The sequence below is a fragment of the Schistocerca americana genome, chromosome 9 (assembly GCF_021461395.2).
Source record: "Schistocerca americana isolate TAMUIC-IGC-003095 chromosome 9, iqSchAmer2.1, whole genome shotgun sequence".
Classification (NCBI taxonomy): domain Eukaryota; kingdom Metazoa; phylum Arthropoda; class Insecta; order Orthoptera; family Acrididae; genus Schistocerca; species Schistocerca americana.
In genome coordinates, this window is record NC_060127.1 from 78,432,423 (window position 1) to 78,445,382 (window position 12,960).

Here is a 12,960-nt window from a genome sequence, read left to right on the forward strand (position 1 = left end):
TACTCACTGCCTCGACTCTGACCAGACTATGAACTACTGATGGTCTCACACCGCTGTTTACAGCAGAGTTCAACCTGCGGCACCTACTGTGCCCTTTGATGCTCCTTTGTTTTCCAGAGCCCTTGCATATATTCTATTAAATGCACAGTCTGTCAGTGTTTCCCAGTTCTGGTGGGTATGATCGCTGGCGAGTTCTTGATAAATAGACTGCTGTTGATTACTTGCAAATCAAATCTATCCAGCGTGTACTCTATACCGTTCCGTTATCTGAGGGCCATTAAGAAAAAAGAACTGGAGACCAGTAAACAGAAACTTGCACCTTTATCAAAAGTGTGGCCCAGCACAGGTGAGACACTTGACCCACTGTGACACGAGGTTGTGGATGGCTGTCTTGTAAAATTCCTGGGGCTGCGTTGTGAACCAGTTCTGAATGTACTGCTTGATATCCTCATCCAGTGTGAATTGTTTTGCCTCATGGAGCCTTCTTTAGCTCACTGAAGTTGCATAATTGCAGGCAGACAGGTCTGGACTGTGTGGAGGGTGACTGATGACCTCCCGTTTGAATGTCTGCAAGAGTTTCGTTACTGCATTTTCTGTCTGGGACCTTGCATTGTCATGGAGCAAAATGACCAGGTGCTCCGGTCATTTAGAGTTGATTGCTATATGAAGGATGGTCAAGATCTGTATCACTGCACATTCACCATTGATTCAATAAGAAGGTGGTATTTTTATTAGAGCACGAGGTGAGCCTAACCTTTCCCACAGTTATGTAGATTCCTTTAGATTTTTGGGTGGCAGTGATCTTGCATACTTCCATATTTTTGGGTGGTGGTGACTTCGCCCGCTTCCATTGAAGACTAAGGTGTCATGACTCAGGTTCGAAGTGATGACACCGTGTGTCATCTCCAGTGACCACTCGTGATAAGAACTCATTCCTTTCCGTTACAGTGCTACAGAGGCAGAGGCATTTTGTTGACGACAGTCTCATTCCTGTGCTGGCTGAAGACTGAGGCAGCCATTGGGAACATGCTTTGCACACTTTCTGGTGTTAACACTTCTGACACTTAGTTCAGCCTCTGCATAAATAGGATCTGCTACCGGAACTCACCAGTCCTTAATAATGAGGGCATCCACCTGCTGGATAATGACACCGGTAATGCAGTGTGGCATTCCATATTGTGCATCATCAGCAAATGACAACTGTCCTTTCATGAATCACTTGCGCCACACCTTGACACGTGCGGTGGACTTGCAGTATTCACTGTACATTTGTGCCATTCTTTAACAAATTTTCATTTTCTGCACACCTTCCACTGTCAGCAAATGCACTAAATCCCCTTGTACTTGTGCTGAAGCCTCCATTTCACTGTTTCCAGCATAGCTTGAATTCAGTGGACAGTTGACAAGTTCACATGCTCGCTCTGTCATTATGTGGGTGTATGACCGTATCCCTCTACCAGCAACTTCGAGATATCAACACTTTTACAGGGACTGCACTTTCTTTCGTAGGCAGTGACATCACAATCCTTTCAGCAGTTTTCATTTTACAGCTTCTGGCTCATTTCTTTGTGAATGCGTCCTGTATTTCTGTAAGTACTGGGTGGTGGACTCTGCTCTATATAATTGGGCAATGTAGGTTTGTAGTCCTCGAAGAACCTCAAGGTGTGTGACAGAGGGTACCTCATGTAATGCTATAATTTCATCACTTGACCATTCAGTTCACTTTGGTGTGTCGGAAGAATGACCATTGATAATCCTCTATATAATCTTGAATTTCTCTGATTTCACAGCTTCAGTCTGTTCATGAGGTTTGTATGAGAGGATGTAATACGTTCATAGACTCCTTTTTTGGAGCAGACTGTCAGGATTTTAACATTAACATCTCTGTTGTGTGCAGCTCTCATTTTAACTATCTCCTTGATGAAACACTCACCATTTACTTAGATCTTCCGTACTTCCTCAATTAATCCTACCTCAGAAGGATCCCACACTCCAATCCAACACTCGTAGAATTTACCAAATAAGGGTTTTGTATGCTCCCACTATTGTGGATGAGTTAACTTTCCTTAGGATTCTCCCAATGATTTGTCAGTAATCTGACTGTTCTGCAACTAATTTTGTGTGATCATTGCACATTGCAGTACTTAAGAGTCCCTGCATCAATTGTCAATCCTCAACTAGAACATTTTTCCATTTTTCTGGTGCTTCAGTTTCACTATACACAGCAGCATCAACTGTGAACAGCTTCATGAATCTTTCGGCATTATCTGCCAGCTCATTTAAACATTTAATGGATCGGAATGTGCCCATAGCTCTCCCTTAAGGCACATCCACAGTTACTTTCACTTCTGACAATTTCTCCCTACTAAAAGCGACATGCAATGATCTGCTGTTTAGGGAGTATTCAGTCCAGTGGCAAAGCTGATCTTAGGTTCCATAAGCTTTTGCTTTGTTCACTAGATAACATAGAAGACTGTACTGAACTCGCTCCTGAGGCCGAGGGAAATGATATTGATCCAGGTGACAACATCTGTAAAACCCATGTTTATTCCAACAGAGAAGATTTTAATGCTCTTAACAGGCTGTTCTCTGTGAGAATAAACTGTCTTCCATAATTCTACACCAGATTGCTGTAATTCTATAGGTCTTTAGTTATGTGCATTGTCTGAGTGCTTTCCTTGAAAATTGTAGTGATTAGTTCCTTTCTCAAAATGCTTGAAACTTTTTGTTGATCTAGCATTGCTGCTAGAAAGGGAGCAAGTTGCTTTTGCATGATCTCTATCAATTTGTGCAGGTATTTTATCAGTTCCTCTGTCATGTTTCCTCTGTTTAGTAGTTTCATTTGATTTTACATTTGCTATCAGTAATCTGAATACCTAAAAATATAATTTATGTTAGACTACTGCTCGTTACATAGAGGTTGTAGTGACGGAAAGGCACATTTAAAAATAGACATTTTGGAAAACGTCAGCTTTTAAGGAATCCTTCATCACGCACTAGTGCATGCGAGTTGTGCATGTCCTTTGCCAACTATTTTTCGACGATAAATGGTAAATTCATGGCCTCATCTTGAGGTGAGAGGATCCACCACATAGTTTGCTGCCTGTGTCCTCGTAAGAGTGCTCCAACTTTCCAACTTGCTGCTTTCTGGCTTGACATCTCTCTCTCTCTCTCTCTCTCTCTCTCTCTCTCTCTCTCTCTCTCTCTCTCTCTCCCCCCCCCCCCCCCCCCCTCCATTGGTAGATGACATCCAAATAGTAGCAGATCAGGTTTTACAGTTTCTTTGAGAGAGTGATTTATGTGCACTCAATTATAACTTGTTACTGTGGTCTTGTCTCTATTTTTTTTCATTTTGTGACGTGAATCTTCAGCCAGTATTCCACAGTGAAAGAGATTGCCAGTCGACTGCGACGGACTTATTTTGTGGGTAGGGGATTTCAGACTGCTTCAATGTGACACCTCTCTCCTATCCCATTGCAGTTCCTTCTCTTTAACATTTTCTTCCCTTCTTGACACCACAGAGAACCAATTGGCAGTCCATCCATTTCTTTTACACCAAGCGAAGTGGTTCAGTGGTTAGCACATTGGACTCGCATTTAGGAGGATGATGGTTCAAACCTGCATCCAGCCATTTTGATTTAGGTTTTACGTGATTTCCCTTGATCGCTTCAGGCAAATGGTTGGATGATTCCTCTGAAAGGACATGGCCGATTTCCTTCCCCATCCTTCCCGAATCTGAGCTTCTGCTCTCTCTCTAATAACCTAATTGTTGACGACGGGATGTTAAACATTAATCCCCTCCTCCTTTTCTTTTCCTGGAAACCTTTAGGCTTTGACTATTACAGGAAAAAAGTGATTAATTACCTCAATTTTTAGTCTCAATGAACCTCTCAAAAAGTTCATTCATTCATTCATTCATTCATTCAGTCGAGTGTTGTCTCTGCCACATCACGAATAGAACATACCATGTGCTCACTTTTACATCGTTGAATGAGTGCTCAAAGTACACTTAGGCAGTGGATGAGAACACACATCACATTTTAATTACTACTTTTCCCATCCTATTTATTGAGTAAATTGAACACCCATTATGCCATTACTATTCAAATGGAAACGTTGATATTGTAATTATATGTTGGCATTAGAATCTCTCTCTCTCTCTCTCTCTCTCTCTCTCTCTCTCTCTCTCTCTCTCTCTCTCTCTCTGTGTGTGTGTGTGTGTGTGTGTGTGTGTGTGTGTGTGTGTGTGTGTGAAGTTGTGTCATAAACATACCGTATTGAACACGTGTTCAATATGGTATCAAGGTTTGGGTTGTTGACAGCTTTACTTCTTACCATTAATTACTCGATTTGTCAATCATCTGTAGTGCCACAGTTTAGAAGCTTCAATTCTCATCTTGTGTCTGTTGTTAAATGTCCACATTAACATTCATATAAGTATCAGAGAAGTCTTCCTGATACTTACACCTATAATTGATGTTAACTTATTATTCTTTTGAAGGAAAAGTTTCCTTGCTATTATTAGTCTATGTTTCAAACCTCATCTGCTTCAGCCATTATCAGTTATTATGCTGCCCAGATACCAAAACACGTCCACTAGTTTTAGTGTATCATATCCAAATGTAATTCCCTCAGCTTCCCTCTCCCAAGTCTTTTACTGTCTCTGACAGAATGACAATGCCACTCAAAGTTTTCCTTTCTTCCAGAGGACTTTTAATTTCATTTTTTCTTATGTTATTATCGAAGTAAAAGCAAACTGCACTTCTACTGTTCTAGGTCGGTCCTACATCAAGTGCCAGCGTACCGACTTCTGCAAATACCACACCATCGCAGACTCCGCCGGGAACACCAGTGGTGAAAAGTGCTCCAAACTCGGAGCCGCCGCAGCAGAGTCGGCCGCGCCTCCTCTTGACTGAACTGCCCAAGACGCAACCCCTGATATCGTTCGATTCCCCATCCCAGTTTCTGCGACGCAACAGCGACAGTGTGGGAGGTGGCTCCGCCAGCAGCCCGGGCGGCACCGAGGGTACTGACGGGGTGGAGGTGGACGGGCCAGACCCTGTGCTGGGGCGCGCCATCTCGAGCAAGATCACGGCACTGATCAAGCGCAGCAAGGCCACCGCCATCCTGCAGAAGTTCAGTGAGATGCGGGCCGAGCGCAAAGCGGCCGAGGCCGCTGCCACGCAGCTGCAAGCAAAGGCCGGCGGCTGCAGCTGCAACAAGCCGGTGGACACAAATTCCAACCTGTGTACCGACAATGTCAAAGTGAAGGAGGACTCTCCCAATAAAAACATTTCTCCTGTGTCCCGTGGCACAGTTGCCAAAAAGACTGTAAGTGAGGTAAGTAGTACACTGTCAATTTGGTGAGTTGTGACATAATCACAGCAAATATCACAGAGATCTAGGAAAGTGTTTACGTCTTATTCCAGTTGCGAACCATAATCTTGTACAACAGGAAATTATTTTGAGTCTGTGATGACCATCTCTGACGTGAGTAAAAACACTTTTTCTACCACATCCATCCAATGTAGCTAAGTATAGGGCAGTCAGAAAATAATAAGCCAGAAAATATTCATTGTTTTGTGTACTGTTGTAAGTACCACATACAACAAATCTGAACAGGTGCGTTGCACCTATGCAAATGCTCAAATTTGTTGTATGTGGTACTTAAAATTTTACGTGAAACAAAATAATCTTTCCTGGGTTATTATTTTCTGACTGTACCTTCTTACATATCTGATACCTGGCATAAACGCAACATGTGGTGGAAGTTCATGAACCTCTTGTTGACTTGTATTCAGCAGTCTGAGACTTCTGACACCAACCTCTCAATATAGATTTTCTTTAATGCGGTATGAACAATATGAGCTTATTCAAAGAATTAACAGCTTTCACTCATGTAATATTAGGGAGAAATCTAATCTGCATTTGGATCAAACCTCCTTGACTGTTGTGCAGAAAGGTGTGCAGTATTCTCCTGCATCCATTTTCAATTAGCTACTGCAATAATTTTTTTAAAAAATCTTAGCAGTAATCCTCAAACTGAAAAATTTCCGTATGGCACTCTCCTTTTATTCTGTTAGGGGTTCCTGGAAAAAAATTAAGCGAATTCCTGGGTTATATTGTTTATTCTGCTGTTATATACTCTCAGCTTGTCTGGATAGGATTCATGTTACATATTTTATTTGCTCAGTTATTACTTGTCAGATGTTAATCTCGTGTAACTCATTCCATGACTTTGGAGATTTGCTCAGTTTGGTCCTATAAAACTAGATACATAAAATAAAATAAATAAATATGTTGGCAGGATGTGATGGAAAAAGTGTTTTTTAGCATGTCTTGAAGATGGTCTTCATAGACCAAAACTAATTGCACTTTTTGTAACATAGTGCTTTGTAACTAGAATAAAGGCATAAACACTATACCACTATACATTGATGTGTTCTTTGTAGTTTCCTTTTCCTATACTCTTCCCCCCCCCCCCCCCCCCTCCCCCCCTCCCTCGTCTGCTATATTAACTATTAGTTTTACTATAGACCTTAGAGATTGCTAAAATAGAGCATCAATTATCCTAACTAATTGATTACGAAGGCAAGAACAGTAGGGATGCATGTATCGCAGCCTAGTAAACAAAAACAGTGTAATACACATGCATTTTGCGTGTACAGTACATACATATTGAATTAACACTTGAAAACGAAGCCTACCTGCTCATGAGCGTCTAGTAATGCACCTTTTTCATGACAGGTATTTGATATCGGTCGTGTTCATTTTGAGCTTCAAACCATCTCGAGGCAGTATCTAAACATTTAAATGTTTCAGAAACACCTGCTGTTTTTTCATCTTCATTTTCTGGACCAATACTTGAGAGGCTGTCAGCATCAGCTCCATTTGTGACATGGTTTACAATTTTGCTAGCCCACCTGATGTGGTACCCTGGATCTGCTTTGTCGACATTGTTACATTCCTGAACGTCTTCATCATATTCACGGCAGTTGAGTTCTTTTAGCATATTGGAATTTTTGACTTATCATTCTGTTTATCATTTTCAATTAGTCTTCGAAAACTTTCTGCAATACCCAAAATTTTATTCCAGGTTTTTTCAGATTCTTTTCGTGCACATAGTGCTCCCATTGTGTAAGATGCATCTTTTAAAACATTAACTTCATGATTCCTTAACAGACTTTCTTCTTCTTGCCCTTCTCTTTCTAACAATAACTTAGGTGACTATTCTTTTCTGCAAAACCGTTTGTAAGCATCAATAACATCTCGATCCGTGGGTGCAGTAACAAGGCTACGTTAGGTGGCAGAAACATCACTTCTATGAATTCATCCTTTTCATTTAAGATATCATATGATGGACGAGTTGGTGCGCTGTTAAGGAGCAGTAATGTTTCCTCCTTTTTGCCGTTCTAGATTAGATTAGATTTACTTTCATTCCAGTTGATCTGTAGTGAGGAGGTCCTCCAGCATGTAGAACAAGTCAGAAAAACAATAATACACGACAAATATTTACAACTAAAACAAATAAGCTAATGTACGTTCCACAGATCCCAAGTGGAATGATCATAATTTTTTTTTAATGAACGCTACATGTGAGGATCATTTTGCAACACTCATTTACTAAGGTTGCATTAATGCACTGAATTTAAAATTTAAAAAAAAATGTTTTATTTATTTATTAGGTAATAAACATGTAATAGAACTACTACAGTGCTTGTTTACAATGAAAACATTACTGCACTGAAATGGTGCAGAAGTTAGATTGTAAATATATATATAAAAACAAAGATGATGTGACTTTCCAAATGAAAGTGCTGGCAGGTTGACAGACACACAAACAAACACACACAAAATTCAAGCTTTCGCAACAAACTGTTGCCTCATCAGGAAAGAGGGAAAGACGAAAGGATGTGGGTTTTAGTCATTCCAATCCCGGGAGCGGAAAGACTTACCTTGGGGGAAAAAAGGGCAGGTATACACTAGCGCGCACACACACACACATCCATCCGCACATACACAGACACGAGCAGACATTTGTAAAGGCAAAGAGAGTGTATACCTGTCCTTTTTTTTCCCCCAAGGTAAGTCTTTCCGCTCCCGGGATTGGAATGACTCCTTACCCTCTCCATTAAGACCCACATCCTTTCATCTTTCCGTCTCCTTCCCTCTTTCCTGACGAAGCAACCGTTGGTTGCGAAAGCTTGAATTTTGTGTGTATGTTTGTGTGTCTGTCGACCTGCCAGCACTTTCATTTGGTGTAAAATATATATATATATAAAAAAAGGATGAGGTGACTTACCGAACAAAAGCGCTGGCAGGTCGATAGACACACAAACATACACACAAAATTCAAGCTTTCGCAACAAACTGTTGCCTCATCAGGAAAGAGGGAAGCAGAGGGGAAGACGAAAGGAAGTGGGTTTTAAAACCCACTTCCTTTCGTCTTCCCCTCTGCTTCCCTCTTTCCTGATGAGGCAACAGTTTGTTGCGAAAGCTTGAATTTTGTGTGTATGTTTGTGTTTGTTTGTGTGTCTATCGACCTGCCAGCGCTTTTGTTCGGTAAGTCACCTCATCTTTTTTTATATATAATTTTTCCCACGTGGAATGTTTCCTTCCATTATATAAAAAAACAAAGATGATGTGACTTACCAAATGAAAGTGCTGGCAGGTCGACAGACACACAAACATACACACAAAATTCAAGCTTTCGCAACAAACTGTTGCCTCATCAGGAAAGAGGGAAGGAGAGGGAAAGACGAAAGGATGTGGGTTTTAAGGGAGAGGGTAAGGAGTCATTCCAATCCCGGGAGCGGAAAGACTTACCTTAGGGGGAAAAAAGGACGGGTATACACTCGCGCACACACACACATATCCATCCACACATATACAGACATATCTTTCATTTTCATTTCAACCTCATGTTACACTTTCCACCTTCTAATACCATGTCACCCTCACAACACCCCCACAACGACCCCATTAAGTTTTATTTACATTCCCTCCGCAAACATGCCTTCACCCTAGCCAGATTACGCTCGCATATTTTATTTTCTCAGGCTTGTCTGACATTTGGCATAACCCTCAAAGGCCTCACACTTAAAGTTCCCATCTCTGGCTGCAACCCTTCTTTCCATCAGTCCCTATACCAGTTCCAAACTGAGCAATCCATTGCCCTCACCCACCTAATCCTTCACCTACACATCAACTCAGCCAATGAACACACCCGTCAACTCCTATCCTTAATAAAAGTCCTCAATCTTTCCTCTCCCACATCCACACCGGCTATTCAGAGCATCCTCCTACAGGCCAACCGCAAATTAGAGCAGCATGCCACCCTTCACCTCAAAAAACTATCCAATCTCCTGGTTTCCCACCTCCGGAAAGGTAACTCACTCACCCTTCACAACCTTTCCAGCAAACCTCAACCACCTCTCATTGCACACAAACCCAGTCTCTCCCATCTACTCAGTCTCCCACTTCCAGCTCCACTCCCTCCAAAACCTCAAAATTCCAAGCAACACAATCTGGCACCACAACACCCTAATTCAGTAGTTAACCTTTCCTCCAAACCTCTCTCCCAATCTGAAACCTCTGTCCTAGCCAAAGGCCTCACCTTCAGCCCCACTCCCAGATTCAACCAAACAGCCCTCGTCAAAGATTTACTGTCCTACACCCGTACTCTCTGCTGGAAGTATCACTTTGCCACGAAGAAAAATGATCCTAATCCTACCCCTAATGATCCAACTCCCCAAGACACTATCGAAATTGAACCCTGCCTGGAACAGTTCCGTCCTCCGTCACAGCGGGACCCACCTCCTCTTCCTCAAAATCACCCTCTCCAAACCTTCCAGGAATTTCTGACTTCCAACCTTGCCTCTCAATCCTTCTTAAAAAACCTTAATCCTACTCCCAACATCACCACTGATGAAGCCCAGGCTATCCGTGATCTGAAGGCTGACCGGTCCATCATCATTCTTCCGGCGGACAAGGGTTCCACGACCGTGGTACTTGATCGTCGGGAGTATGTGGCTGAGGGACTGAGTCAGCTTTCAGACAACACCACATACAAAGTTTGCCAAGGTAATCCCATTCCTGATGTCCAGGCGGAGCTTCAGGGAATCCTCAGAACCTTAGGCCCCCTACAAAACCTTTCACCTGACTCCATCAACCTCCTGACCCCACCGACACCCCACACCCCTACCTTCTACATTCTTCCTAAAATTCACAAACCCAATCATCCTGGCCGTCCCATTGTAGCTGGTTACCAAGCCCCCACAGAACGTATCTCTGCCTACGTAGATCAACACCTTCAACCCATTACGTGCAGTCTCCCATCCTTCATCAAAGACACCAACCACTTTCTCGAACGCCTGGAATCCTTACCCAATCCATTACCCCCAGAAACCATCCTTGTAACCATTGATGCCACTTCCTTATACACAAATATCCCGCACGTCCAGGGCCTCGCTGCGATGGAGCACTTCCTTTCACGCCGATCACCTGCCACCGTACCTAAAACCTCTTTCCTCATTACCTTAGCCAGCTTCATCCTGACCCACAACTTCTTCACTTTTGAAGGCCAGACATACCAACAATTAAAGGGAACAGCCATGGGTACCAGGATGGCCCCTTCGTACGCCAACCTATTCATGGGTCGCTTAGAGGAAGCCTTTCTGGTTACCCAGGCCTGCCAACCCAAAGTTTGGTACAGATTTATTGATGACATCTTCATGATCTGGACTCACAGTGAAGAACAACTCCAGAATTTCCTCTCCAACCTCAACTCCTTTGGTTCCATCAGATTCACCTGGTCCTACTCCAAATCCCATGCCACTTTCCTTGATGTTGACCTCCACCTGTCCAATGGCCAGCTTCACACGTCCGTCCACATCAAACCCACCAACAAGCAACAGTACCTCCATTACGACAGCTGCCACCCATTCCACATCAAACGGTCCCTTCCCTACAGCCTAGGTCTTCGTGGCAAACGAATCTGCTCCAGTCCGGAATCCCTGAAGCATTACACCAACAACCTGACAACAGCTTTCGCATCCCGCAACTACCCTCCCGACCTGGTACAGAAGCAAATAACCAGAGCCACTTCCTCGTCCTCTCAAACCCAGAACCTCCCACAGAAGAACCACAAAAGTGCCCCACTTGTGACAGGATACTTTCCGGGACTGGATCAGATTCTGAATGTGGCTCTCCAGCAGGGATACGACTTCCTAAAATCCTGCCCAGAAATGAGATCCATCCTTCATGAAATCCTCCCCACTCCACCAAGAGTGTCTTTCCGTCGTCCACCTAACCTTCGTAACCTCTTAGTTCATCCCTATGAAATCCCCAAACCACCTTCCCTACCCTCTGGCTCCTACTCTTGTAACCGCCCCCGGTGTAAAACCTGTCCCATGCACCCTCCCACCACCACCTACTCCAGTCCTGTAACCCGGAAGGTGTACACGATCAAAGGCAGAGCCACGTGTGAAAGCACCCACGTGATCTGCCAACTGACCTGCCTACACTGTGACGCATTCTATGTGGGAATGACCAGCAACAAACTGTCCATTCGCATGAATGGACACAGGCAGACAGTGTTTGTTGGTAATGAGGATCACCCTGTGGCTAAACATGCCTTGGTGCACGGCCAGCACATCTTGGCACAGTGTTACACCGTCCGGGTTATCTGGATACTTCCCACTGACACCAACCTATCCGAACTCCGGAGATGGGAACTTGCTCTTCAATATATCCTCTCTTTCCGTTATCCACCAGGCCTCAATCTCCGCTAATTTCAAGTTGCCGCCACTCATACCTCACCTGTCATTCAACAACATCTTTGCCTCTGCACTTGGTCTTTAAATATGTCTGCTTGTGTCTGTATATGTGTGGATGGATATGTGTGTGTGTGCGAGTGTATACCCGTCCTTTTTTCCCCCTGAGGTAAGTCTTTCCGCTCCCGGGATTGGAATGACTCCTTACCCTCTCCCTTAAAACCCACTTCCTTTCGTCTTTCCCTCTCCTTATACACACTTTATGCTTCTCTTAAATTGAATTTCATTCCATGTTGAGCTTTTTAAGGCTTTGACAAGTTATTGAAAATGTGTGTTCCAGAATAATGCGCACCTTTTTGTACAAGAGTAAGTAACTTTAAATCCTTGTGAAGATTATTCTTATTTCTAGTATTGATTCCATGAACTGAGCTGTTGGTTTGAAAAATTTCATTAAGGAATAAATATATTGGGGAGCAGTAGTTAGTTTTCCTAGTTCCCTAAACAGGCCTCTGCAGGATGTTCTTGAGTTCACATCACATATAACTCCTATTGCACGTTTTTGTGCCCGGAAAACTTTAGCTTGGCTTGATGAATTCCCCCAAAAAATAAATCCCATGTGACATCATGGAGTAAAAGTAATCATAGTATGCCAGCTTTTTCATTTTTATGTCCTCTGTGTCTGACAGAATTTGCCTTGCAAATACAGATTTATTATATGCTTCAGCAGTTCTGTGGTGTGCTCCTTCCAGTTGAATTTATTGTCAAGCTGTAATCCCAAGAATTTAACACTGTCCACTTCTTCTATCTGCTTGTCGTCATATGTTACGCATACACTCGTGGGACACCCCTTACAAGTTCTGAACTGCATGTAGCTATTTTTATTATTATTATTTTATTTGTGACAAAGAATTGGCTAGCAACCAGTGATTAATGTCCACAAATATTTTATTAGCTGGTCTCTCTAAGACTAAGATTGATTTGCTATTCATTGCAATGTTTGTATCATCCTCAAACAAAACAAACTTGGCATCTCGTAATGTTACTGATGAAAGGTCATTGATATACACAAGAAAAGGTAAGGGCCCTAAGATGGAACCTTGTGGGACCCCACATGTAATTAGTTCCCAGTTGGATGAGCCTGATAACTTAATACAGTCTTGTTCCTAATAACACCCATTCTTTCCTG

General features: G+C 42.9%; 1 protein-coding gene across 1 annotated transcript in view; it reads left to right on the forward strand.

Moving 5' to 3' along the window:
• Window positions 1–12,960, forward strand: part of LOC124550671 — a 168,425-nt gene that overhangs the window by 19,320 nt on the left and 136,145 nt on the right. The window contains exon 5 of the mRNA XM_047125394.1: window positions 4,777–5,340. Coding sequence (XP_046981350.1) covers window positions 4,777–5,340 — 564 coding nt within the window. The remainder of the gene's footprint in view (window positions 1–4,776; window positions 5,341–12,960) is intronic.